At 41.3% G+C, this 21452-nt stretch overlaps 1 protein-coding gene across 2 annotated transcripts in view; it reads right to left on the reverse strand.

Annotated features, from left to right (window-relative positions):
* The window catches only part of KPNA1 (karyopherin subunit alpha 1), a 72753-nt gene that overhangs the window by 44903 nt on the left and 6398 nt on the right, over positions 1–21452 (reverse strand). The window contains exons 1-2 of one of the 2 annotated variants that reach the window (XM_062208842.1): positions 15854–15939; positions 10159–10292 (exon numbers count right to left, since the gene is read on the reverse strand). In XM_062208842.1, the coding sequence (XP_062064826.1) occupies positions 10159–10287 (129 nt within the window). In that variant the 5' untranslated portion in view covers positions 10288–10292; positions 15854–15939. Of the gene's footprint in view, positions 1–10158; positions 10293–15853; positions 15940–21452 lie in introns of those variants that run through there. The other variant, XM_062208839.1, reaches the window with a different exon arrangement.

Here is a 21452-nt window from a genome sequence, read left to right on the forward strand (position 1 = left end):
TACAATGTTTATAACCATAGTGTCTTTCCTAATATGGTTGGCAGGATATTATTAGCTATCATTAATTACCACAGGTCATGAAAAATATAATTGCTAGTCTGATAAGTGGTTTATAACAGCAAGGCTATTCTATACAGTATTCAAAACTGCTGAGGGATAAATCAAGCTACACAGGGAATGAAATATGTTTAAAATACACACTTCCCCTTCTAAAATACGTTAAATTTTATTAATGTGGTTACAATAGCTTCAGTAGCAATTGTTTAAATAGAGAAATCAAAGGAAAACTTAAGCAATAAGTAGCTATTATTACTAGCTAAAAGAGTATGAATTGGCCGGCGCCGCAGCTCAATAGGCTCATCCTCCGCCTGCGGCGCCAGCACACCAGGTTCTAGTCCCAGTCGGGGCGCCGGATTCTATCCCGGTTGCCCCTCTTCCAGGCCAGCTCTCTGCTATGGCCCTGGAAGGCAGTGGAGGATGGCCCAAGTCCTTGGGCCCTGCACCCCATGGGAGACCAGGAGGAAGCACCTGGTTCCTGGCTTCCGATCTGCGCGGTACGCCGGCCGCGGCAGCCATTGGAGAGTGAACCAACGGCAAAGGAAGACCTTTCTCTCTGTCTCTCTGACTGTCCACTCTGCCTGTCCAAAAAAAAAAAAAAAAAAAAAGAAGTATGAACAAAGGCTGGTTTGATGAAAGTGCAAGAATGAGGTCACATGGCATAATGAACTTACCAAAAAATTTAAAGGATGGAAAACACACAAGTTATGCAACTGCTCAAGTGAAAAATGCCCAGTATGATGAGTAACCGTGAAAATGTTTACAATCGTATTTAATGAAAGAAATCTGTAAATGTACCTGAGATCACAAAGAATAAGAAATATACTACTGGTATAACTAGTATCATTTAATATTTAATAGTTACAAGGAGTGGGCTAAATATCCAACGTTAACACTTTGAGTATCAAATTTTAATTACTCTTTCTTTCTAATTCTGCCCTACAAAACAAACACAAGATTTGTGTCACAGCGTGTCAGCAAACATCTTTCATCTGAGCCTAAAGCTGCATGATCCTGTGGAAAGAGCATTAATCTAGATATAAAAGGATTTTGGCTCTATTAATCTAGTACGTAATCTTGGGAAAATTACTCAAATTCAGTTTTGTTATATAGTAGATGATCTATATCTGCACTGTTCAAAACAAACAGAACAAGAGCCACAAATGAAATTTCAAAAATTTCCAGTAGCCACATTAAAAAAGAAAAATAAATGAATTTGAACAATATTTTTTACTTAACCTAAGATGACCAGAACACTAGTTAGGCAAGGTTATCAATGTGAAATAATTTGGATATTTAAGGCCAGTGTTGTGGTGCAGATGGTTAAGCCACCACCCTCAACTCCAGCACCCCATATTTGAGCACTGATTCCAAGTTCCAGCTGCTCCACTCTTAATCCAGCTCCCTGCTAATGTGCCTGGGAAGGCAGTGGAAGATGGCCCAAGTGCTTGGGTCCCTGCCACCCACGTCAATAACAGATGGAGTTCTAAGCTCCTTGCTTCAGCCTGGCCCAACCCTAGCTGTCGCAGCCATTTGGGGAGTGAATTAGTAGATGAAAGATCTCCCTTTCTTTCTATCTCTGTAACTTTGCCTCCATATAAGCAATTTTTTAAATAAATAAATGAATGAAATACTGAATAATTCTTTTTTTCACAAAAATCTAGTATAAATTTTATATTTAAGTCACATCCCAATTTGAACTAGCCAAATACTACATGCTCAAGCTATATGCAGCTAGTGACTACTACAATGGACAGTAGCTGAACAGTTTCCAAACTTTTCATAGGAAAATAGAAGCAGCACAAGGCACATTCAAAACCCCAAGGCTCTACAGAACACAATTTGAACATTACTGGTCTACATGATTTCAAAGGTCTCTTCCAGTGACAAAGATTATTATTATTATTATTTTGCTTACTTATTTATACTTATTTGAAAGAGAAACAAACAGGGATCTTTCATCCATTGGTTCACTTCCCCAAACGCCCCCAAGAGCTGGAGCTAGGCCAGAGGAAAGTGAGGAGCCCAGAACTTAATCCAGGTTTCTCACTTGGCAGAGACACAACTATGTGGGTCATCACTGCTGCTTCCCAGGGTGCGCATCAGGAAGCTGGAAACCAGAGCCAGAACTCAAACCCAACCACTGTGATACCGGATGCAAGTGTCTTAACCCCTACCCCAAAGGCAATTATTCTTCACAGCGGTAGCCAACTACTGAATTGCTTCAACCACTTAGATGAGTTTCAGAAAAGGACTAGTAATACAATGAATTTACCTTCTTTTTCAATGTTTTTATACACATGTGCTTTATTTTGGCAGGATTACACAGGCATTCACCATGATAGTATAGCCATAATATATCAGAATAAAAATAATAACTTATCTCAGGATTTGGTTGAGAGCATTAGTGAGGCAATTCATACAATGATTACAACAGATCCTGGCCGGCGCTGCGGCTCACTTGGCTAATCCTCCACCTGTGGTGCCGGTACCCTGGGTTCTAGTCCTGGTTGGGGCGCTCCTCTTCCAGTCCAGCTCTCTGCTGTGGCCCAGGAGTGCAGCAGAATATGGCCCAAGTGCTTGGGCCCTGCACCCACAAGGGAGACCAGGAGGAAGCGCCTGGCTCCTTGCTTCAGATCAGCGCAGCACCGGCCGTAGCGGCCATTTCAGGGGTGAACCAATGGAAGGAAGACCTTTCTCTGTCTCTCACTGTCTAACTCTGCCTGTCAAAAAAAAAAAAAAAAAAAAAAGAAAGAAAGAAAAGAAAAGGAAAAGGATGGGGGCAAGAAAAGGATACAGGCACTGATCTCACGGTGCCAGGATCACTTGAGCAAAGTAAGGCAGCAAAAGATTACAACCCAAGGTATACAACAATACAAGTTCATGCCCATATAAATATAAACAGGATGAATCAACAATCGGGGAGAAGAAAAAAAAACAGATCCTGACATAGCAACATTACTCCAGTGCACAATTCTAGAACTGTTTAACTCTATTGGTATTATTCACAATAGAAGAATAAAGCCATTTTTTATAAACTTTCTTAATAAAATTTTTGTCGATAACATTTTCATGCCAGTTTTAAACTAACCACAAGAATCTACTTTATATGATTAAGAACAGATTAAAAATAACAAGTCAGACCTTTTTACACCTTTATCCTCAGAAAGTCTACCCTACAGTGATAAAAGGGACAAGAAATGAAAACACTCTCATCTTTACTCAAAATAGAAGATTTGTGTAACCCCTAACCATATCCAGATTAGGAAACAATATTAGTTGGAGTGGGCAAAAATCAAACTAAAGATCCTATAGAAGGACATGATGCTGAGAAGCAAGCCTAAAAACATAAAAGGCCCTGGAAAGGCTCAGGAATTTATTTTAAAAAAAAGTTGAGGTGTTAACTAAAGGCTGCAGTAAGGCAGTGGACTGAAAACAAAGGTAAGGCTTAAAATACAGAAAAATCAAGACCAGTCAAGGGAGGCCAACATTTGACTTACAGGATATGAGATGGGAAGGAGCTCTTCAATCAGTTAAGACAGGAAAATTTCAAAGAATGCAGACTGTGTAGGTTCAAAGTACTCTCCTAAAGATCATCATAAAACAGACTCAGATAAACATCCCAAGAAAACTTTCAGAAGGAAAACAAAATAAGGAAGAACTTAGAAACTACAATTTAGAAGTTAAAATGCAAGGAGAAACAAGTTTCAAAATTCTGAAGGCAATTATTTCCTATACAGCTTCTACTCCAGATGAACTATCAAAAAATGCAGAATCAATGGCATTTTCAGCCATGCAATATCTCAAAAAAAAAAAAAAGTCTCCCACATGACCTTTCCCAGAAAGCACCAAAGGATTGCAAAAAGAGGGAGTAAACTTAAAAAGAGGAAAAGCTATATCAGGGAGTGAAGGATCATCTCAGCAAAAGAGATGAGAAACTCCCTGCAAAGTCCCAGGACTATAGCTATAAAGCAAGCCTACACAATAAGCAATCCTAACTGGGTCAAGCAGACACAAAATACAGGTGGAGGTCTCCAGATTGGAGCTGAAGGAATGGAACTGATAAATTTTCTGAGAAGTTTAACAAGTAAAAAAAAAGAGACCAAAAATAATTTAAAAGAACCATAGGAGGGAATGAGAAAACAGAAATATGAAGAACACCAAGCAAGTAATAAAATAAAAAAAAATAAAAAAGAATTCTGGGGTACAAGAAAGTATAACCATATAATATTATTTAGCAATAATACAGACATGCTAAAATGTAACTATATTAACAGGATAAATATAAGGGAATGAGTACTATCAGGACTTAATCTTCGGCTGGTGCCGCGGCTCAATAGGCTAATCCTCTGCCTTGCGACGCCGGCACACCGGGTTCTAGTCCCGGTCGGGGTGCCAGATTCTGTCCTGGGTGCCCCTCTTCCAGGCCAGCTCTCTGCTATGGCCAGGGAGTGCAGTGGAGGACAGCCCAAGTGCTTGGGCCCTGCACCCGCATGGGAGACCAGGATAAGCACCTGGCTCCTGCCTTCGGATCAGCGCGGTGCGCCGGCCGCGGCGGCCATTGGAGGGTGAACCAAAGGCAAAGGAAGACCTTTCTCTCTCTCTCTCTCACTGTCCACTCTGTCAAAAACAAAAAACAAAACAAACAAACAAAAAAAAGGACTTAATCTTCACCAACCACAACAGAATATCAGTATGTTACATTGTTATTTTGGGCAACCTGTGGACACCATTTTTATTTCTGGTTCCTCCATCCTACCCTCACCTCAACAAGGTTCTCTGAGAAGATGCTTTATACTCAGAAGTTCCTCCTCAGGCTAACCAGCCAGAATTAGCTCGGCTCAATATGGCTACCTAAGCAACCTCCAGAAGACCTCAAACTTCATCATAATCTAATTTCCATGCTAAATGACATACCTACCAGTGCCATGACAGTTGATAATGTCAAGCCAATAGCCAGAAGAGTTCATAAAAGGAATAAAAAGAGCCATGCACACCAATTCTGAGAAATCCTCACTTATTCCAAGGAAAAACATGAATATTCCTTCCATTCAACAGGATGTTCTACCCTTTAATACATATATCCAAGACTCCTATATCCAAGACTCCTCAACCCTCAGTGAGTTAAGAACTTGATTTCCAAGCTCGGCTACCACTTCTCCATTGTCTAGCCACTGAATAATTTGTGCTACTTATGCTCAACTTCGGTTTAATTTTCGGCATCACAATACTGAATGAACAAAGGACCCCGTTTTGGAGTCCCTCTCAGCAGATGAGCAAGAGGCAGACAGTACTGTACTGCTGATAATATTTTATATTAACAGGCTAATCCTCCACCTTGCGGCGCCGGTACACCGGGTTCTAGTCCCGGTCGGGGCGCCGGATTCTGTCCCGGTTGCCCCTCTTCCAGGCCAGCTCTCTGCTATGGCCCGGGAAGGCAGTGGAGGATGGCCCAGGTCCTTGGGCCCTACACCTGCATGGGAGACCAGGAGAAGCACCTGGCTCCTGGCTCCAGATCAGCGAGATGCGCCGGCCGCAGCGGCCATTGGAGGGTGAACCAACGGCAAAAAGGAAGACCTTTCTCTCTGTCTCTCTCTCTCACTATCCACTCTGCCTGTCAAAAAAAAAAAAAAAAGTTTATATTAACAGAGATATGTGGCAATATGCAAATGTTACTTAGAAAAATAGCAGTATAAATCACATGGAACTCTGAAGAGAGCTGAAAAATGGTTTACTCAGGAAACTGCTGGTTGACTTTTAAGTATTTTAATATTTTCCTTTTTTGTGTGTATGAATTTTTTCAAAGATTTTATTTATTTATTTGAAAGGTGAGTTACAAAGGCAGAGGCAAGCAGAGAGAGAGAGAGAGAGAGAGAGAGAGAAAGAGGTCTTCCATCTGCTGGTTCACTCCCCAGATGACAATGGCCAGAGCTGAGCTGATCCCAAGCCAGGAGCCTGGAGTTTCTTCCAGGTCTCCCACGCATGTGCAGGGGCCCAAGGACTAGGGCCATCTTCTACTGCTTTCCCAGGCCACAGCAGAGAGCTGGATCAGAAGTAGAGCAGCCGAGACTTGAACCGGCGCCCATATGGAATGCCAGCACTGCAGGTGGTGACTTTATCTGCTATGCCACACCAATGGTCCCAGCATTTTTTAACTTTTCCAACTATGTGCATGAAAAAAAACAACTGCCAAAACAATCATGATTTGTAGTCTATCTTAGATTACAAACTGTCTGGACTTATAGACCCAGTTAATCAATGGAAAAAGTTTACCACAAGTGTATCAACTTGATCACTCCAAGATTATTTCTTTTAACTAGCAATATCAAGCAAGGCTCCATTTTAATCACTATAGTTTTTACAAACTTTTTATCAATACTATACTACTTACACTGAGTTAGCAAGTCTACTTAATTTAAAATATTTTAATTATTTTATTGTCTACTTAAGATATTTTAAAAATAAATGTAACACTTTTTTTTTAAAGTGGAATCAGGGTCTTTTTTTTTTTTTTTTTTTTTAAATATTTATTTGAGAGGTAGAGTTACAGACAGAGAAGGGGAGAGACAGAGAAGGGTCTCCCATCCACTGGCTCATTCCTCAAATGGCCGCAGCAGCCGAAGCCCCGCCAATCAGAAGCCAGGAGTCAGAAGCTTCTTCTGGGTCTCCCATGCGAGTACAGAGGCCCAAGCACTTGGGCCATCCTCTACTGCCCTCCCGGGCCATAGCAGAGAGCTAGGTCAGAAAAGGATCAGCCAGGATACAAACCAGCACCTATATGGGATGCCAGTGCCAAAGGCAGAGGCCTAGTCCACTAAGCCACAGTGCTGGCCCCTACACATTCATTTTTATGAACATGAAAAATTACAAGTACTAGCTCAATATGAACTACATCAACTGGTAAACAGCTTTGTCAAAAAAAAAAAATTTAGTTTGGACAGCTAACAAACAGAGGTCATTTATACTGTGTTGTCTATGTAACAGATATTAAATGCCAATCTGCTAAAAGGATGACCCTAAAAGATGCAGATATATTTTGTATACTTGGAATGAATTCCTACACTACCCCTACATCTGACTGTTCATAAGCCAGTGACTATTCCAGACAGATGACAAAGCAACTATGAAAGATAAACATTACCTAAATGAATTTGTATTTTCCTGGTGTTTACTATTTATAAATCAGGCATGAAATAAGTACTGTTGTGATACTAGGAAGCCTGACTAGTTTTACCAGTTTCCACAGGTAATATGGCAAACATGAAATGACAAAACTAAAAATTTTTTAAACATAATAATATTCCAAAAATGTATAAAAGCCCTGGTATAATTTCAATGTCTCATACAATGAAGATGGCAAAATTTCAAATATAATTTTTTTTAAGTCAGATGTGGGGCCATATTTGCCACAGACATACAAGGATCTAAAACATTTGCCTCGGGGCCAGCACTGTGGCGTAGCAGGTAAAGCCACCACCTGCAGTGCCGGCATCCCATATGGGCGCTAGTTCAAGTCCCAGTTGCTCCACTTCCGATCTAGCTCTCTGCTATGGCCTGGGAAAGTAGTAGAAGATGGTCCAAGCCCTTGGGCCCCTGCACCTGCATGGGAGACCTGAAGGAAGATCTAGCTTCTGGGCTCCGTATCAGCACAGCTACAGCCGTTGCGGCCATTTGAGGAGTGAACCAGTGGATGGAAGACCTCTCTCTTTCTCTGCCTCTGCCTCTCTCTGTAACTCTGCCTTTCAAGTAAATAAAGCTTAAACAAACAAAAAACATTTACCTTTAGACAGCTAAGTAAACACGAAAAGTTTAACTTTTATGTAAATTTTATAACAAAAGTTAATTATATGAAAAAACAGAATAAAATCAACACTATGTTAATGACAATGCCATTACTCTATCTTTAAATGATTTCATGCCAAATCTGATCCCTATGCTGGTGGTTACAGCCAGACTTATACGTGTATTCACGCACTTACATGTGCGAATGTAAATACGTACCAATGCCATTGTGATATTTTGAGAATAAAATGAAAGGAAATTTACTCTAGAAATAAATGCTAATACAAAAGCACACACAAAGCAAAGGATCCACATCCAGTAAGCCATAGAGATGAATAAAGAAGCAAAAAGAAACTAATCCTTTTATAAATGACAGACTACAATGTCAAGAATTCATGACTTAATTCGCTGCACTCAATATAAAGTCTAGTATGGTTTTAGAAACTAACCTTGCCACTAATAATTATGATGATAATGATAAAGTGTTTGATTCAAACATCTACAACTGTAACAAAACAGTGACTATAATACACACTTCGACTTTACCCAACTGTATTATCTAGTGCAGTGTTTCTCAAATGAATGTATGTTGAGACTATTTCAGTATAAATGCCAAAATATTTGATAGATTTACCTTATTTCTCAGGTATAAAGAATTCTGAATCATTCATTTGCCTTTATGAAGTTTTAATAGTCTGAAGATAAAATGGTCCTTCCAGGCTCAAAGTCTCTCCTTAGAAAAAAAAAAATGTCACCTAAACCATGTAAGTCTATAAATTTCTTTGCCAAAAGTGGTGGGCCATTTGTCTTAAGGACATTAAAAGGAAGTGTGGACAAATCCTAAGTGTTTCCACAGATGTCCTCAGGTTAAAAATGATACTAAAGGGAGAGAATTGTGGTCTAGTAGTTAGGACACACATATCCCATTTGGAGTTTGTGGAGGTTCCAGGCTCCTAGCTTCCACCTGGCCCAGCCCCAACTATTGCAGGCTTTTTTTTGATAGGTCTAAGAGTCAAAGGGATCACACAAACAAGACTGGTGTCTGCGAATACTAACTGACAGAATCAAAAAGGGAGAGAAAGAACCAACATGGGAAGCGGGATGCACAGCAGACTCACAGAATGGCAGATGTCCTAAATAGCACTCTGGCCTCAGAATCAGCCCTTAAGGCATTCGGATCTGGCTGAAGAGCCCATGAGAGTATTGTAGGCATAGAAAGCCAAGACACTGTGGCGAAAAAAAAAAAAAAAAAAAAAAAACTAAATGAAAGATCTCTACGAGTGAGATCCCAGTGGAAAGAACAGGGCCATCAAAGAAGGAGGTACCTTTCTCTGAAGGGAGGGGAGAACTTCCACTTTGACTATGACCCTGTCAGAATAAGATCGAAGTCGGTGAACTCTAAAGGCTTCTATAGCCTTGGCAACTCATGACTAGAGCCTAGGGAGATTACTGACGCCATAAACAAGAGTGTCAAATTGTTAAGTCAACAACAGGAGTCACTGTGTACTTACTCCTCACGTGGGATCTGTCCTTAATGTGTTGTCCAATGTGAAGTAATGCTATAACTAGTACTGAAACAGTATATTTACACTTTGTGTTTCTGTGTGGTTGCAAACTTATGAAATGTTTACTTAATATATACTAAATCGATCTTCTGTATATAAAGATAATTGAAAATCAATCTTGATGTGAATGGAATGGGAGCAGGAACGGGAGATGGGAGGGGTGCGAGTGGGAGGGAAATTATGGGGGGGGGAGCCGTTGTAATCCATAAACTGTACTTTGGAAATTTATATTTACTAAATAAAAAATAAATAAATAAATGAAAGATTTATTTATTTTATTTGAAAAGCAGAGTTTCAGAAAAGATGAGACACAGAGAGAGAGAGAGAAAAAAAAAATCTTCCATCTGCTGACAAAGATATGGTCTGCAAATAACCATAACAGCCAGGGCTAGGCTAGGTTGAAGCCAGGAGCTTCATCTAAGTCTCCCACATGGGTGCAGGGGCCCAAGGATTTGAGCCATCTTCTGTTGCTTTCCCAGGAGCATCAGCAGGCAGCTGGATTGGAAGTGGAACAGATAGGACTGGAACCTGCACCTATATGGGATATCAGTATTGCAGGCAGTGGCTTAACCAACCACAAAACAAGGCTGGCCCCTATTGCAGACTTAGGGAGTGAACCAACAAATGGAAGATATCTCTCTCTCTCTCCTCTCCTCCCTCTCTGTCTTCCTCTGCCTTTCAAGTAAAATAGAAGTAAATTTTTTAAAAAGCTTTTAATGTAATATTAAATTTTTTATAAAGGTAGAGGACTTACCTGCTCTTCTCTTTTCTGTTTGCGGAGCTGTAGCCCTTCTTCCTCCCTCCTCCTTCGCATTTCATCAGGATTCAGAGATTTGTTCTTATAGCTTTTCAAGCGAAAGTTCTCTTTTCCTGGGGTTGACATGATTTCTGTAAGAGCAGGGAGAACACATAAGCTTAGTCTATGGAACTCTATCATTGTAAGAGCTCAGTCTTTTAAACATATACACGCCAGGTTCACCCAACATGACACCCAAAATGGTTATCTTTAACAGCTTTAATAAAATGTAAACTCAGTAGTTTTTACTGCAATCACAGCTGTGTGCAACCATCACCACAATGAATTTCACAGTATTTTCATTACCACAAAAAGAAATTTTGCATTGTATAGCTATCACTCCTACTCTAGACATTTCATATGAAGGGCAGCATATAATATGTGATCTTTTGCTACTGGCTTCTCTTAGTATGTTTTCAAGGTCCAAGCACATTGCGGCAAGTTATTAATACTCCATTTCTCTTTCTAGCTGAGTAATACTGTACTGTATGTATACGTAAGGGTCTTCAAAAAGTTTATAGAAAATGCATAGTACGACCTTTCTCTCTGTCTCTCTCTCTAACTCTGCCTGTCAAAAAAAAAAAAAAAGAAAATGCATAGTACGAAAAAAGTGTACATGGATTCCAAATTTTTTTGTACCTCACAAACTCTGTGAAATGTCCTCATGTACTAGACTATATTTATCTGTTCATCAGCTGATAGACATATCTTTTATAAACAATGTTCTACATTTATAATCAAGTTCTTAAGAAGCATTTTCATTTCTTTTGGGTATCTAGGAGTAGAACTGCTGGCTCATACTGTTACTGCATGTTTAATTGTTTAAAGAATTGCCCAACTGTTTTTCCAAAGTAGCTGCACCATTTTATTGTCCCTAATTCACATTTATATTTGTGAAATGATGAAATGGTTATGAATGTTCAAAAAACAGATCTTTGCTGACTAAGGTGATCAGGGATGGCTTCCTAGAGAAACAGTATTTCAGTTAGGCTGTGGAAGATAGAAAGGATTTCAGCAGTTGAGACTAAAAAAGAAAATCCCACAAAACAGAGGAGCACAAAACAAAAGTACAAGTGTGACTAATGAGAAATAGCAGTAAATTCCATTTTATTAGAGCAGTTATCCTTCAAAAGGAGTAGTCAGAAGAAAAAGACACTAGGAACTCTTGTCTTTTCCTTTTTGTTGTTAAGCTGCAGTAACCAAAAATTCAAATACCTCCAACATTTATTTTTTTTTATTTTTTTTATTTTTGACAGGCAGAGTGGACAGTGAGAGAGAGACAGAGAGAAAGGTCTTCCTTTGCCGTTGGTTCACCCTCCAATGGCTGCCGCGGCCAGCGCGCTGCGGCCGGCGCACCGCGCTGATCCGATGGCAGGAGCCAGGTGCTTCTCCTGGTCTCCCATGGGGTGCAGGGCCCAAGCACTTGGGCCATCCTCCACTGCACTCCCTGGCCATAGCAGAGAGCTGGCCTGGAAGAGGGGCAACCGGGACAGGATCGGTGCCCCAACCGGGACTAGAACCCGGTGTGCCAGCGCCGCAAGGCAGAGGATTAGCCTAGTAAGCCGTGGCGCCGGCCATACCTCCAACATTTTAACAACTTCCATCATTCATACAACACACTTCTTTCCTTTTATATGATAAAAAGCTGCAAATTTTCACCAAAAAAATCCAAATAATATGGCAGAAAATAAAATATGAATGTGCTTCTCCTCTACTTCTAAACATAACCTCCATCAAGTTCTCCATATTCTTTCAAAAACTGGTTGTAAGTACATGCATGTTTTATTTTTTTATTTTACAATGATGAGTTAATTACATACACAGTACTGCACTTTTCTTCAACTTTGGACAATTTTCTATATCAATGTCTATAGAGTTAATGTTTTTTAACTAGCAATTAATTTTTATTCCACAATTACCAGACCCTACACATGACTGACAACTAATTTGGTCTCTAATTTTCTACCACAAAAAGTTCTTTATCAGATATTTACATATAGTTATATAGTTACACCCATAAATGAATTTTTCAAAGATTCATTTATTTATCTGAAAGGCAGAGTTACAGAGAGAGAGAGGTCTTCCATTGGCTGGTTTACTCCCCAAATGGCCACAGTGGCTGGAGCTAAGCAGATCTGAAGCCAGGAACCAGGAGCTTCTCCGGGTCTCTCATATGGGTGCAGGGTCCCAAGCACTTGGGACTCTTCTACTGCTCTCACAGGCCATACCAGAGAGCTGGACTGGAAGTGGAGCAGCTGGTACTTGAACTGGTACCCATAAGGGATGCCAGCACTACAGGTGGCAGTTTTACCAGCCCCCATAAATGAATTTTAATAGTGAATGTCAAGGTCAAAGGGTACATAAAATTTTTACAGTGGGTCTGACGTCGTAGCACAGCTGGTTAAGACACTGCCAGCTATGCCAGCAACCCATATGGGAGTGCCAGTGGTTACTTCACTTCCAATCCAGCTTCCTGGTAATGCACTTGGAAGGCAGTGAAAGTTGGCAAGTACCTGGGCCACTACCATCCACATGGGACACCAGGATGGAGTTACTGGCTCTGGTCTGGCCCAGACATGGCTGTTGTAGCCTTTAGAGAGGTAAGCCAGCAGATGGAAGATGTGTGTGTATATGTATATGTCTCCCTCTGTCACTCTTTCAAATAAGTCAGTCTTTAAAAATAAATTTTTCATAGTGTAGAATACTCTCTAATATGCTCCACCAATCTATCAGTGTGTATTTGTGTACCAGTTCCCAACCCCCATCACTCAGTGCTAACAAGGGACTCACTCATCTTTCCATACTCAACAATACATGTGAAAAGCATGCTTCTCATGATAATTATTCCCCTAATATTACTAAGATGTTATATACCTTTTTCACTTTTACCAAGTTGTTCAGAACTTTTTGAGGTATTAAGGGATCATCATCTGATGATGCAATGTGTACTCATATATTCCAGTGTTTTAAAATTTTGCTTTCAAGTTTAATATAGTAAATAGTAGAAAAAAACAGTAACATACAGTTTTTTCAGATCTTCAGTAAATTAAGAGCATAAGAAAGTTTTGAGACCAATTAATAGATTAAAAGCAGACACCAGATCTCTGGTGTTGTCTTTTTTTCCTATTGGATACTCAAATGGAGTTGGCTTATGACACAGCTGTTAAGATGTCACGTGGGACACCTGTACCCTATGTTTGAGTCCCAGATCCACTTCCAATTCCAGCTGCTTACTAGTACGCATTCTGGGAGGCATTAGGTGTGGCCCAAGTACTTGCTTGGCCCCTGCTACATATGTGGTAGACCCTGACTGAATTCTGTGCTCGTAGCTTCAGCCTGGCCAGCCCCTGCTGTTGTAAGCATTTGAGGAGTGAACCAGCAGATACAAGATCTCCTTCTGTCTGTCTGCCTTTCCAACAAATAAAAAATAAACTTAAAAAATATTAAGGAGATTTTTGGCTTAGTCCTTAAGATACCTTTGGGACACATGCATCATATGTCAGAGTGCCTAGGTTCGAGCTTTGGGGCTACTTGATTCTAACTTCCTGTCAAGGTGGAATGGCTCAAGTATCTGGGTACCTACCATCTACATATGGGAGACCTGGATTGAATTCTGGGCTCATGGCTTAGGCCTGGCCCAGCCCCAGATGTACTGGGCATTGGGGAGTGAATCAGCAAATGACAGATGTGCATTTGTTTCTGTCTCTTTCAAATAAAAATAAATTAAAAGAAAAAAAAATCCCTGACTGAATTCCTATATGCAACTGAAACACTACAGTAGAGCAGAAGCTTTACCATAAAACAATGTAAAATTCAGTGAAAAATGTAGGCTGAAACTGGACTGAAGACAGCTCTGATGGCAAAGAAAGAAAATGAACAACAAGGTAACAGTATGAGAAAATTACTTAGCTTATCCTAAGCAAACATCACTGCTGTGGTTTGGTAGGGCACACCATGATAATGACTTGGTCTGCAGGGTGGTAATATTGGGAGTAGAACCTTTGGGAGGTGGGGCCTGGTTGTGGGGGGCGGGTTTCTTAGGTCACCACAGACATGCCTCACAAGAATTGTTGGGACCCCAGCTTTTCTACTCCTGGTTCATGATGTGACCACTTTACTGGACATATACTTCCTGCCACTGCCATCTGTCATGTAGTCCTCACCAGAACATAGCAGAAACAGGCACTGTGACCTTCAACTTACAAATTTGTGAGCCAAATAAACCTTTTGTCTTTACAAAGTTGATTATTTCGGGTATTTTGCTGTAGCGATGCCAAGCTGGTTTATGTAACCACCTAAGCTATTAATTAAAAATTTTAGGTTATTGTCAATAACTTCATGAAGTACCCTCTCAGGAACCAGAAGTCTTTAAAGTGGAAGCCTATGCCTCATCATCATCTTGCTTTCTAGGGAGTTACAGTCAGAAAAGCAAAACTTGAAAATAAGAAGCAAAAGTACTAATGCAAAAACAAAAATGTACTCTATTCTTTCAAAAGGACATCCTAGGGCTGGCGCTGTGGTGCAGTAGGTTAATCCTCTGCCTGCAGCACCGGCATCCCATATGGGCACTGGTTCTAGACCCGCTGCTCCTCTTCTAATCCAACCCTCTGCCATGCCCTGGGAAAGCAGAAGATGGCCCAAATGCTTGGGCCCCTGCACCCACGTGGGAGACCCGGAAGAAGCTCCTAGCCCCTGGCTTTGGATTGGTGTAGCTCTGGCCACTACAGCCATTTGGGGAGTGAACCAGTGAAAGGAAGACCTTTCTCTCTGTCTCCTCTCCCTCTCACTGTCTGTAACTCTCTCTCTCAAATAAATAAATAAAATCTTTATATAAAAAAAAAGGACATTCCCCCCACCTTCTCCTTCATGTCCATTTAGTCAATTATCAATTTTTAGTTATTCTATCTGAAGTGTGATTTTATCCTTTCCTGCCTATTTCCACCGTCACCAGTCTTGTCCAAGTCCTTGCCATCCTATACCTAGAAAACTCTTAATACCCCTAAACCATCCTTCCTAACATCAGTTCTTCAGTTTTTTCCTTCCCACAGTACTCAGATTAATCTTGAAACTGAACACCTACTCCTAAGGCCTTTGATGGAGATTTTATCAGCCTCTGCAGTTCCTCTCTCTTTTCTTTGATGACTGTAAATCAACTTCTTGCTAAAGATTAATTCACTAAATTGAAGTGGAGGCACAAAGGTAAATGAGTCAACAAGACCCCAATCACATCTCAACACCAGGCTTTATTCTGACAGCTTCTCCAATCAAAGTAATGTACAATCTAAGAGTGGGCCCCAGAAAGACTGGAACCCACTTTGTTATTACAAAGAACACACTGGCCTCCTATTATTGATCAACCAAAGCAAGGTCACAAGCACTGTGGACCAACCAGAGACCCAAACAGAGCTGATTGTGCATTGCTCTACAAGATTCACCATCCTTAATTCCTCAAGTTCAGGAATTGAGGGGTAGCTGCCTGCAAACTCTGAAGTGAACACCTACTATATTCCATCACCCTAGTAATTGGCCTGGTGCACTGGTGAGAGGACCCAGTTTTCAGGATTCTGTAACAATTCCTCCAAGCAAGTTGGGGGATGTTCTATGACAATCTCAATAGCTTTTTACTGTATTACTTCAATGCATAAGCACTTACATTGTTTTTATCAATTCTTAGATCAAGTTTGAGCTTCTCTTTCCAAAAGATCCTTTTGTCCTGGCTCATTTAATACCACTGCTATTCTCCACCAAGCTGTACCCAAAAAAAATTGAATACAGAGCTTTTATTCTCATGCTTATATATTCAAGATGTATATTCACAGTGTGTTGAGGCAGTCTATTCAGTTAGCATATCCCAAACATACCCTAAAACTTCTGAATATTCAATAATCACAATAATTTTTGGAACACCATGAAAAGCTAAACACACTTAAATCTACCATATAAATCAGGCCTAATTAATCCATAATATATATCAGGCATACTTTTAGAAAATATAATACGTATTTCATATTTAAAAAACAAGAGCAGGAATGTGGCACAGCAGTTAAACCACTGCTTGAGATACCCACATCCTATATCCAAGTACCTAGGTTCAAGTCCCACCTCCACTACCAATCCAGCTTTCTTTCTTTTTTTTTAAAGATTTATTTCAAAGTCAGAGTTAGAGAGAGAGAGAAAGAGAGAGAGAGAGAGAAAGGGAGAGGGATATTCCATATGCTGGTTCACTCCACAATTGGCCACAACAGCCAGAGCTGAGCCAATCCCAAGCCAGGAGCCAGGAGTTTCTTCTGGGTCTCCCACGCGGGTGCAAGGGCCCAAGGACATGGGCCATCTTCCACTGCTTTCCCAGGCCATAGCACAGAGCTGGATTGCAAGTGGAGCAGCCAGGACTCAAACCAGCACCCATATGGGATGTCAACACTGCAGGCAGTGGCTTTACCCACTACGCCGCAGCGCTGGCCCCAACCAATCCAGCCTTCTAATAACTCACTTTTCAGGACTGATGTGGACACATAGGTAGATAGTGAATGAGGACAAGGTGAGGACTGGCAGCAGCACCTGTGCACAATAGCACCAGAGACCTCACCTCTTCTGTGTCTGTGGGTTATAAATACCCCATGTGACTGCAAGCTCAGTATACCCATTCTAACTAAGCACCCAAGCCTCACTTGCCATCATTTGCAAGAAGTCATGACACTTCTCTAGAGATGACCATGTGTTTGCTCCAACCCTACAATGCCATGATACTCTCAGGATTCCCAAAAGAGGAACACAGAAGAGAATAGTACTCAAGTTCTGCCTAAACTCTGCTTCCTTTGAATATTCAATTAGGTCCTGACCCAAGTACCACTCTCTACCCTGTAAAAGTAGAAACCCCAAATTTGGTGGGGACAAGCAGCCCTTCCTTCCTCATGAGAAGAGACTGCCCACACTCACATCTGAGTGTGTTCTATCCCCTTTAATAAATCTGGCTTTCCTGTACTCCTTTATATCTCCACCTTGAATTCTTTTCTGCATGGAGACAAGCACTTGGAACAAAATTTTAGACATCCTATCCATTCTTTTCCTGTAAAACAATTAAGGAGTCCTTTTACCTGAGTTATAGGAATCAAGTGTTAAACAGGGGAGGTTTGAAAAACCTTTCAAAAAGCCCCTCCAGGGAGAAGTCAATGCCACACAAATAGGATTCATAGGTGCTCATCTTTAGTCACATCTTACAGTTCTAACCCAAGTACTGGAATCATCATCGACTGCTTTCCAGATAGCAGGAAGATGGGCTGGATGTGAAATAACAGGGACCCAAACCAAACACTGATAGGTAATGCAGGTGTGTCAAGTGACAACTTAACTGCTATGCTAAATGCCTGCCCCAACATGCTATTCTTTATTAAAAAAAATATATATATATGTATATATATATATATACTTATATACTTAGTTAGTTAGTTAAAAGGCAGAACAACAGGGAGAAGGAAAAACAGAAAGATCTTCCACCCACTTGTTCCCCTCCCCAATGACTACAGCAGTTAGGTCTGAGTCAGGCCAAGGCCAGAAACCAGGAACTCCATCCTGATCTCCCACACGGGTGGCAGAAGACCAAGTACTTAGGCCATCTTCCACTGCCTTCCTACCTGTATTAGTAGGAAGCTGGACTGGAAGCAGAGCAACCAGGACTCAAACCTGCACTCCAATATTGAATGTAGGGATCATACGGAGTAGCTTAACCAGCTGTGCCATACCATCAGCCCCAACATGCTATTATTTCATCAGAAATTCTGAAAATACTTTAGTTAAGTCTTTATGAGACAAAAAAATTATCACTTACCTAATAGTGGGACAGTTCTTGTTTTGTATCACCTGTTAAATCAAATCTAGCCAAAAGACAAGATAAAGGGGTGCTATTTATTCAATTATTATCCACTACTGAATCTAATAATCACTTAATAGGTGTTTTACAATTATAAAAGCTTTCAAATTAAATAAATAAATAAATCTTTAAAAAAGAGGGGAGGCCGGCGCTGGGGCACAATGAGTAATGCCACTGCCTGCAGTGCCAGCATTTCATATGGGCGCCCATTCAAGTCCCGGCTGCTACTCTTCCGATCCAGCTCTCTGCTAAAGCCTGGGAAAGTCCTTGGGCCCCTGCACCCATGTGGGAGACATGGAAGAAGCTCCTGGCTTCAGGTCAGCACACCTCCAGCCATTGCAGCCAACTGCAGAGTGAACCAGCAGATGGAAGATCTCTCTCTCTCTCTCTCTGCCTCTCCTTCTCTCTCTGTGTAACTCTTTCAAATAAATAAATAAGTCTTTAAAAAAAAAAGCTTTCAAATTAAAAATTAGCATATAAAGGATATATGCAGTTTTCCTCCAAAATCATATTAACAATGCTGAGCCAGAAATTTAGCTTTACTCTTCATTACCAAGCATATAGCAATAATTCAAATGCTGTGGAAAGAATGAAGAGACCAAGAGTCTAAGTAAAGAAATAAAATGGAAAACACAGCTGAATATTAAAATCATAATTTTTAAATATTATTTGAGAGGCAGAGAGCTGAAGAGAGAGAGAGAGAGATACAGCTCCCACCCTGCTGATTCACTCCCCAAATGCCTACAATGGCCAGGGTTGGGCCAAGCTGAAGCCAGAGGCCCAGAACTCAATCTACGATTCCCACGTGGGTGACAGGGACCCAACTACTTGAGTCATCACTTTTTGTCTCTCATTGTGCACATCAGCAGGAAGATAGAATCAGGAGCAGAGCTGGGAGTCAAAACCAGACACTCCACTATGGGATGTTGGTGTCTTAACTGGTAGGATAAACACCTGCCACAGAAATAATTTTTACAAAGGAGTGAACCACAAGAAGAAAAGAATAGGAAGGGAAAGAATCGCAGATGGTTTCAAAACCTTCTTAGAAGCCATAAAACAAAAGGTCAGATGACATTCACTAGCAAAGTAGAACTCTCTGAGGTCTAAACATGTGCAAAGTGAGAAGTCAGTAAGAAACAGCTGGGGCCTTGTTGTGGCACTGCCTGTAGCACTGGCATCCCATATGGTTAAGTGCCAGCTGTACTACTACTGATCCAGTTCCTTGCTAATGCTCCTAGGAAAGCAGCAGGAGGGCCCTGCACCCACGTGGGAGAGCCCAATGAAGCTCCTGGCTCCTGGCTTTGGCCTGGTCCAGCTCTGACGATACAGCCATTTGAGGAGTGAACCAGCAGATGGAGGACCTCTGTCTGCCTCTCTCTCCCTCCCTCCCTCCCTCTCTATAACTCTGCCTTTCAAATAAATTAATTAATTAATTTAAAAAAAGCTGCCACCTGCAATGCCAGCATTCCATATGAGCACCAGTTCAAGTCCTGGCTGCTCCACTTCTGATCCAGCTCCCCAATAATATGTCTAGGAAAGTAGCAGAAGATGGCCCAAGTACTTCGGTTCCTGCACCCACGTGGGAGATCTGGATGGAGTTCCTGGCTCCTGGCTTAAGCTTGGCCCAGTCCCAGAGTGAACCAGTGGATGGCAGATCTCTCTCTCTTTAATGCCTCTCAAGTAAATAAATCTTTAACAACAACAACAAAACAGTGGATTCACACAAGCAGGAGGCTTGACAGAAAGGCAATCCCCCAGGTATCTTGTAGGTGGAGTGAGGAGGATTGCTAGAAAATAGGTTAGCTCAAAGTCTACAAAACACCCATCACACACCGGATTTCCTCCTCTATTCCTCATAGCCAGGCAACCATCCCTCCTAGACCCCTTCAGATAAGAGACAACCACTGTTAAGAAACTCACTAGGGGAAGGTGCTGTGGTGTAGCAGGTAAAGCCACCGCCTGCAGTGCTGGCATCCATGAGCTCCGGTTCGAGTCCTGGCAGCTCCACTTGCTATCCAGCTCTATGCTATGGCCTGGGAAAGCAGTGGAAGATGGTCCAAGTTCTTGAGCCCCACCCCACACGCTCATGGGAGACCTGGAAGATGTTCCTGGCTCTGGCTTTGGATCAGCACAGCTCAAGCCGTTGCGGTCAGTTGGGGATTGAACCAGTGGACGGAAGACCCCTCCCCCTGCCTCTGCCTTTCAAATAAATTAAAAAAAAAAAAAAAAAAAGAAACTCACTAAAGAGAGTAACATGAGTACTGCAGTGCAGGTAAAGGTAGGGGTGATGTGTCACACTGAAGTCAGAATTACATGAGCATACTTAAGAACCTCAGCTCCTTTTCTAAATCGAGTCCTCAAAACAGGGCAGTTAGGCACATATCCTGCAGGCAAGAGACTGGAGGTGTTCTCAGGAAAGAGGATCAGTCCCAGAATAAAAGAACGTGCCTCACCCACCCTCCAAAAAGGGCCACTAGCTACCCTGTCCATCCTTCAACAGGTCACACCTATGGAGCTCCCAATTCAGTTTCTGGCACTTCACTCTTAAATATGAATGGAATGTCATAAGATCACCATGTACCAGGGAAAGCCTTTAGAGATAAGACAGCAAAGGAAACAATGGAACTTAGAGGAAACAGACAATGAAGGAAACAAATTTAAAAAAAAAAAAAATGAAAAGTTATCAATAACATCCTCAAAAGGATTACAGTGTCAATGAAACAATACAAAGATATTATAATATAAGAATGAGCCCTAGGAAATATGGAAAGAGAGGCCAGCGTTGTGGTGTAGCAAGTTAAGCTGCCTCTTGCTATACTGGCATCCCATATGGGTGCCAGTTTGAGTCCCTGCTGCCCCACTTCCAATTCAGCTCCCTGTTAATGACTTGAGAAAACAGGAGAAGATGGCGCAAGTACTTGGACCTCTGTCACCCATATGGGACAGCAGGATGAGGCCCCTGGCTGGCCTAGCGCTGGCCATTGTAGCCATTTGGAGAGTGAAACCAGCAGATGAATGCTGTCTTCCCCTCACCTCTGTGTTTCAAATACATTTTTTTTTTTTTTTAAGGTACAGAAATCAAAACCCAGGGGAAGAGTTGGAAGGTAACACTGAGGAAATCTCTCTGGAAACAGAACAAAAAGACTAAGCGATGAGAAATAGGAGTGTGCAAGGACATGAACATGAAAGTTACTTAAAGTGCCAATATCCAAATAATTCAAGTACAAAGTCCAGAAAGAACAAAGCATCAATCAGGAAGAGAGTATCAGAGAAACAATGCATCAAATTTAGAATAATCTGTTCAATGAATGGACACTGGACAAAATTAATACAAAGATGACAGACTTGGAAAATACACTTCCCAAATCTTTCAGACATTCAAATC

Source organism: Lepus europaeus, chromosome 2 (genome assembly GCF_033115175.1).
Source record: "Lepus europaeus isolate LE1 chromosome 2, mLepTim1.pri, whole genome shotgun sequence".
In the NCBI taxonomy this organism is placed as follows: Eukaryota; Metazoa; Chordata; class Mammalia; order Lagomorpha; family Leporidae; genus Lepus; species Lepus europaeus.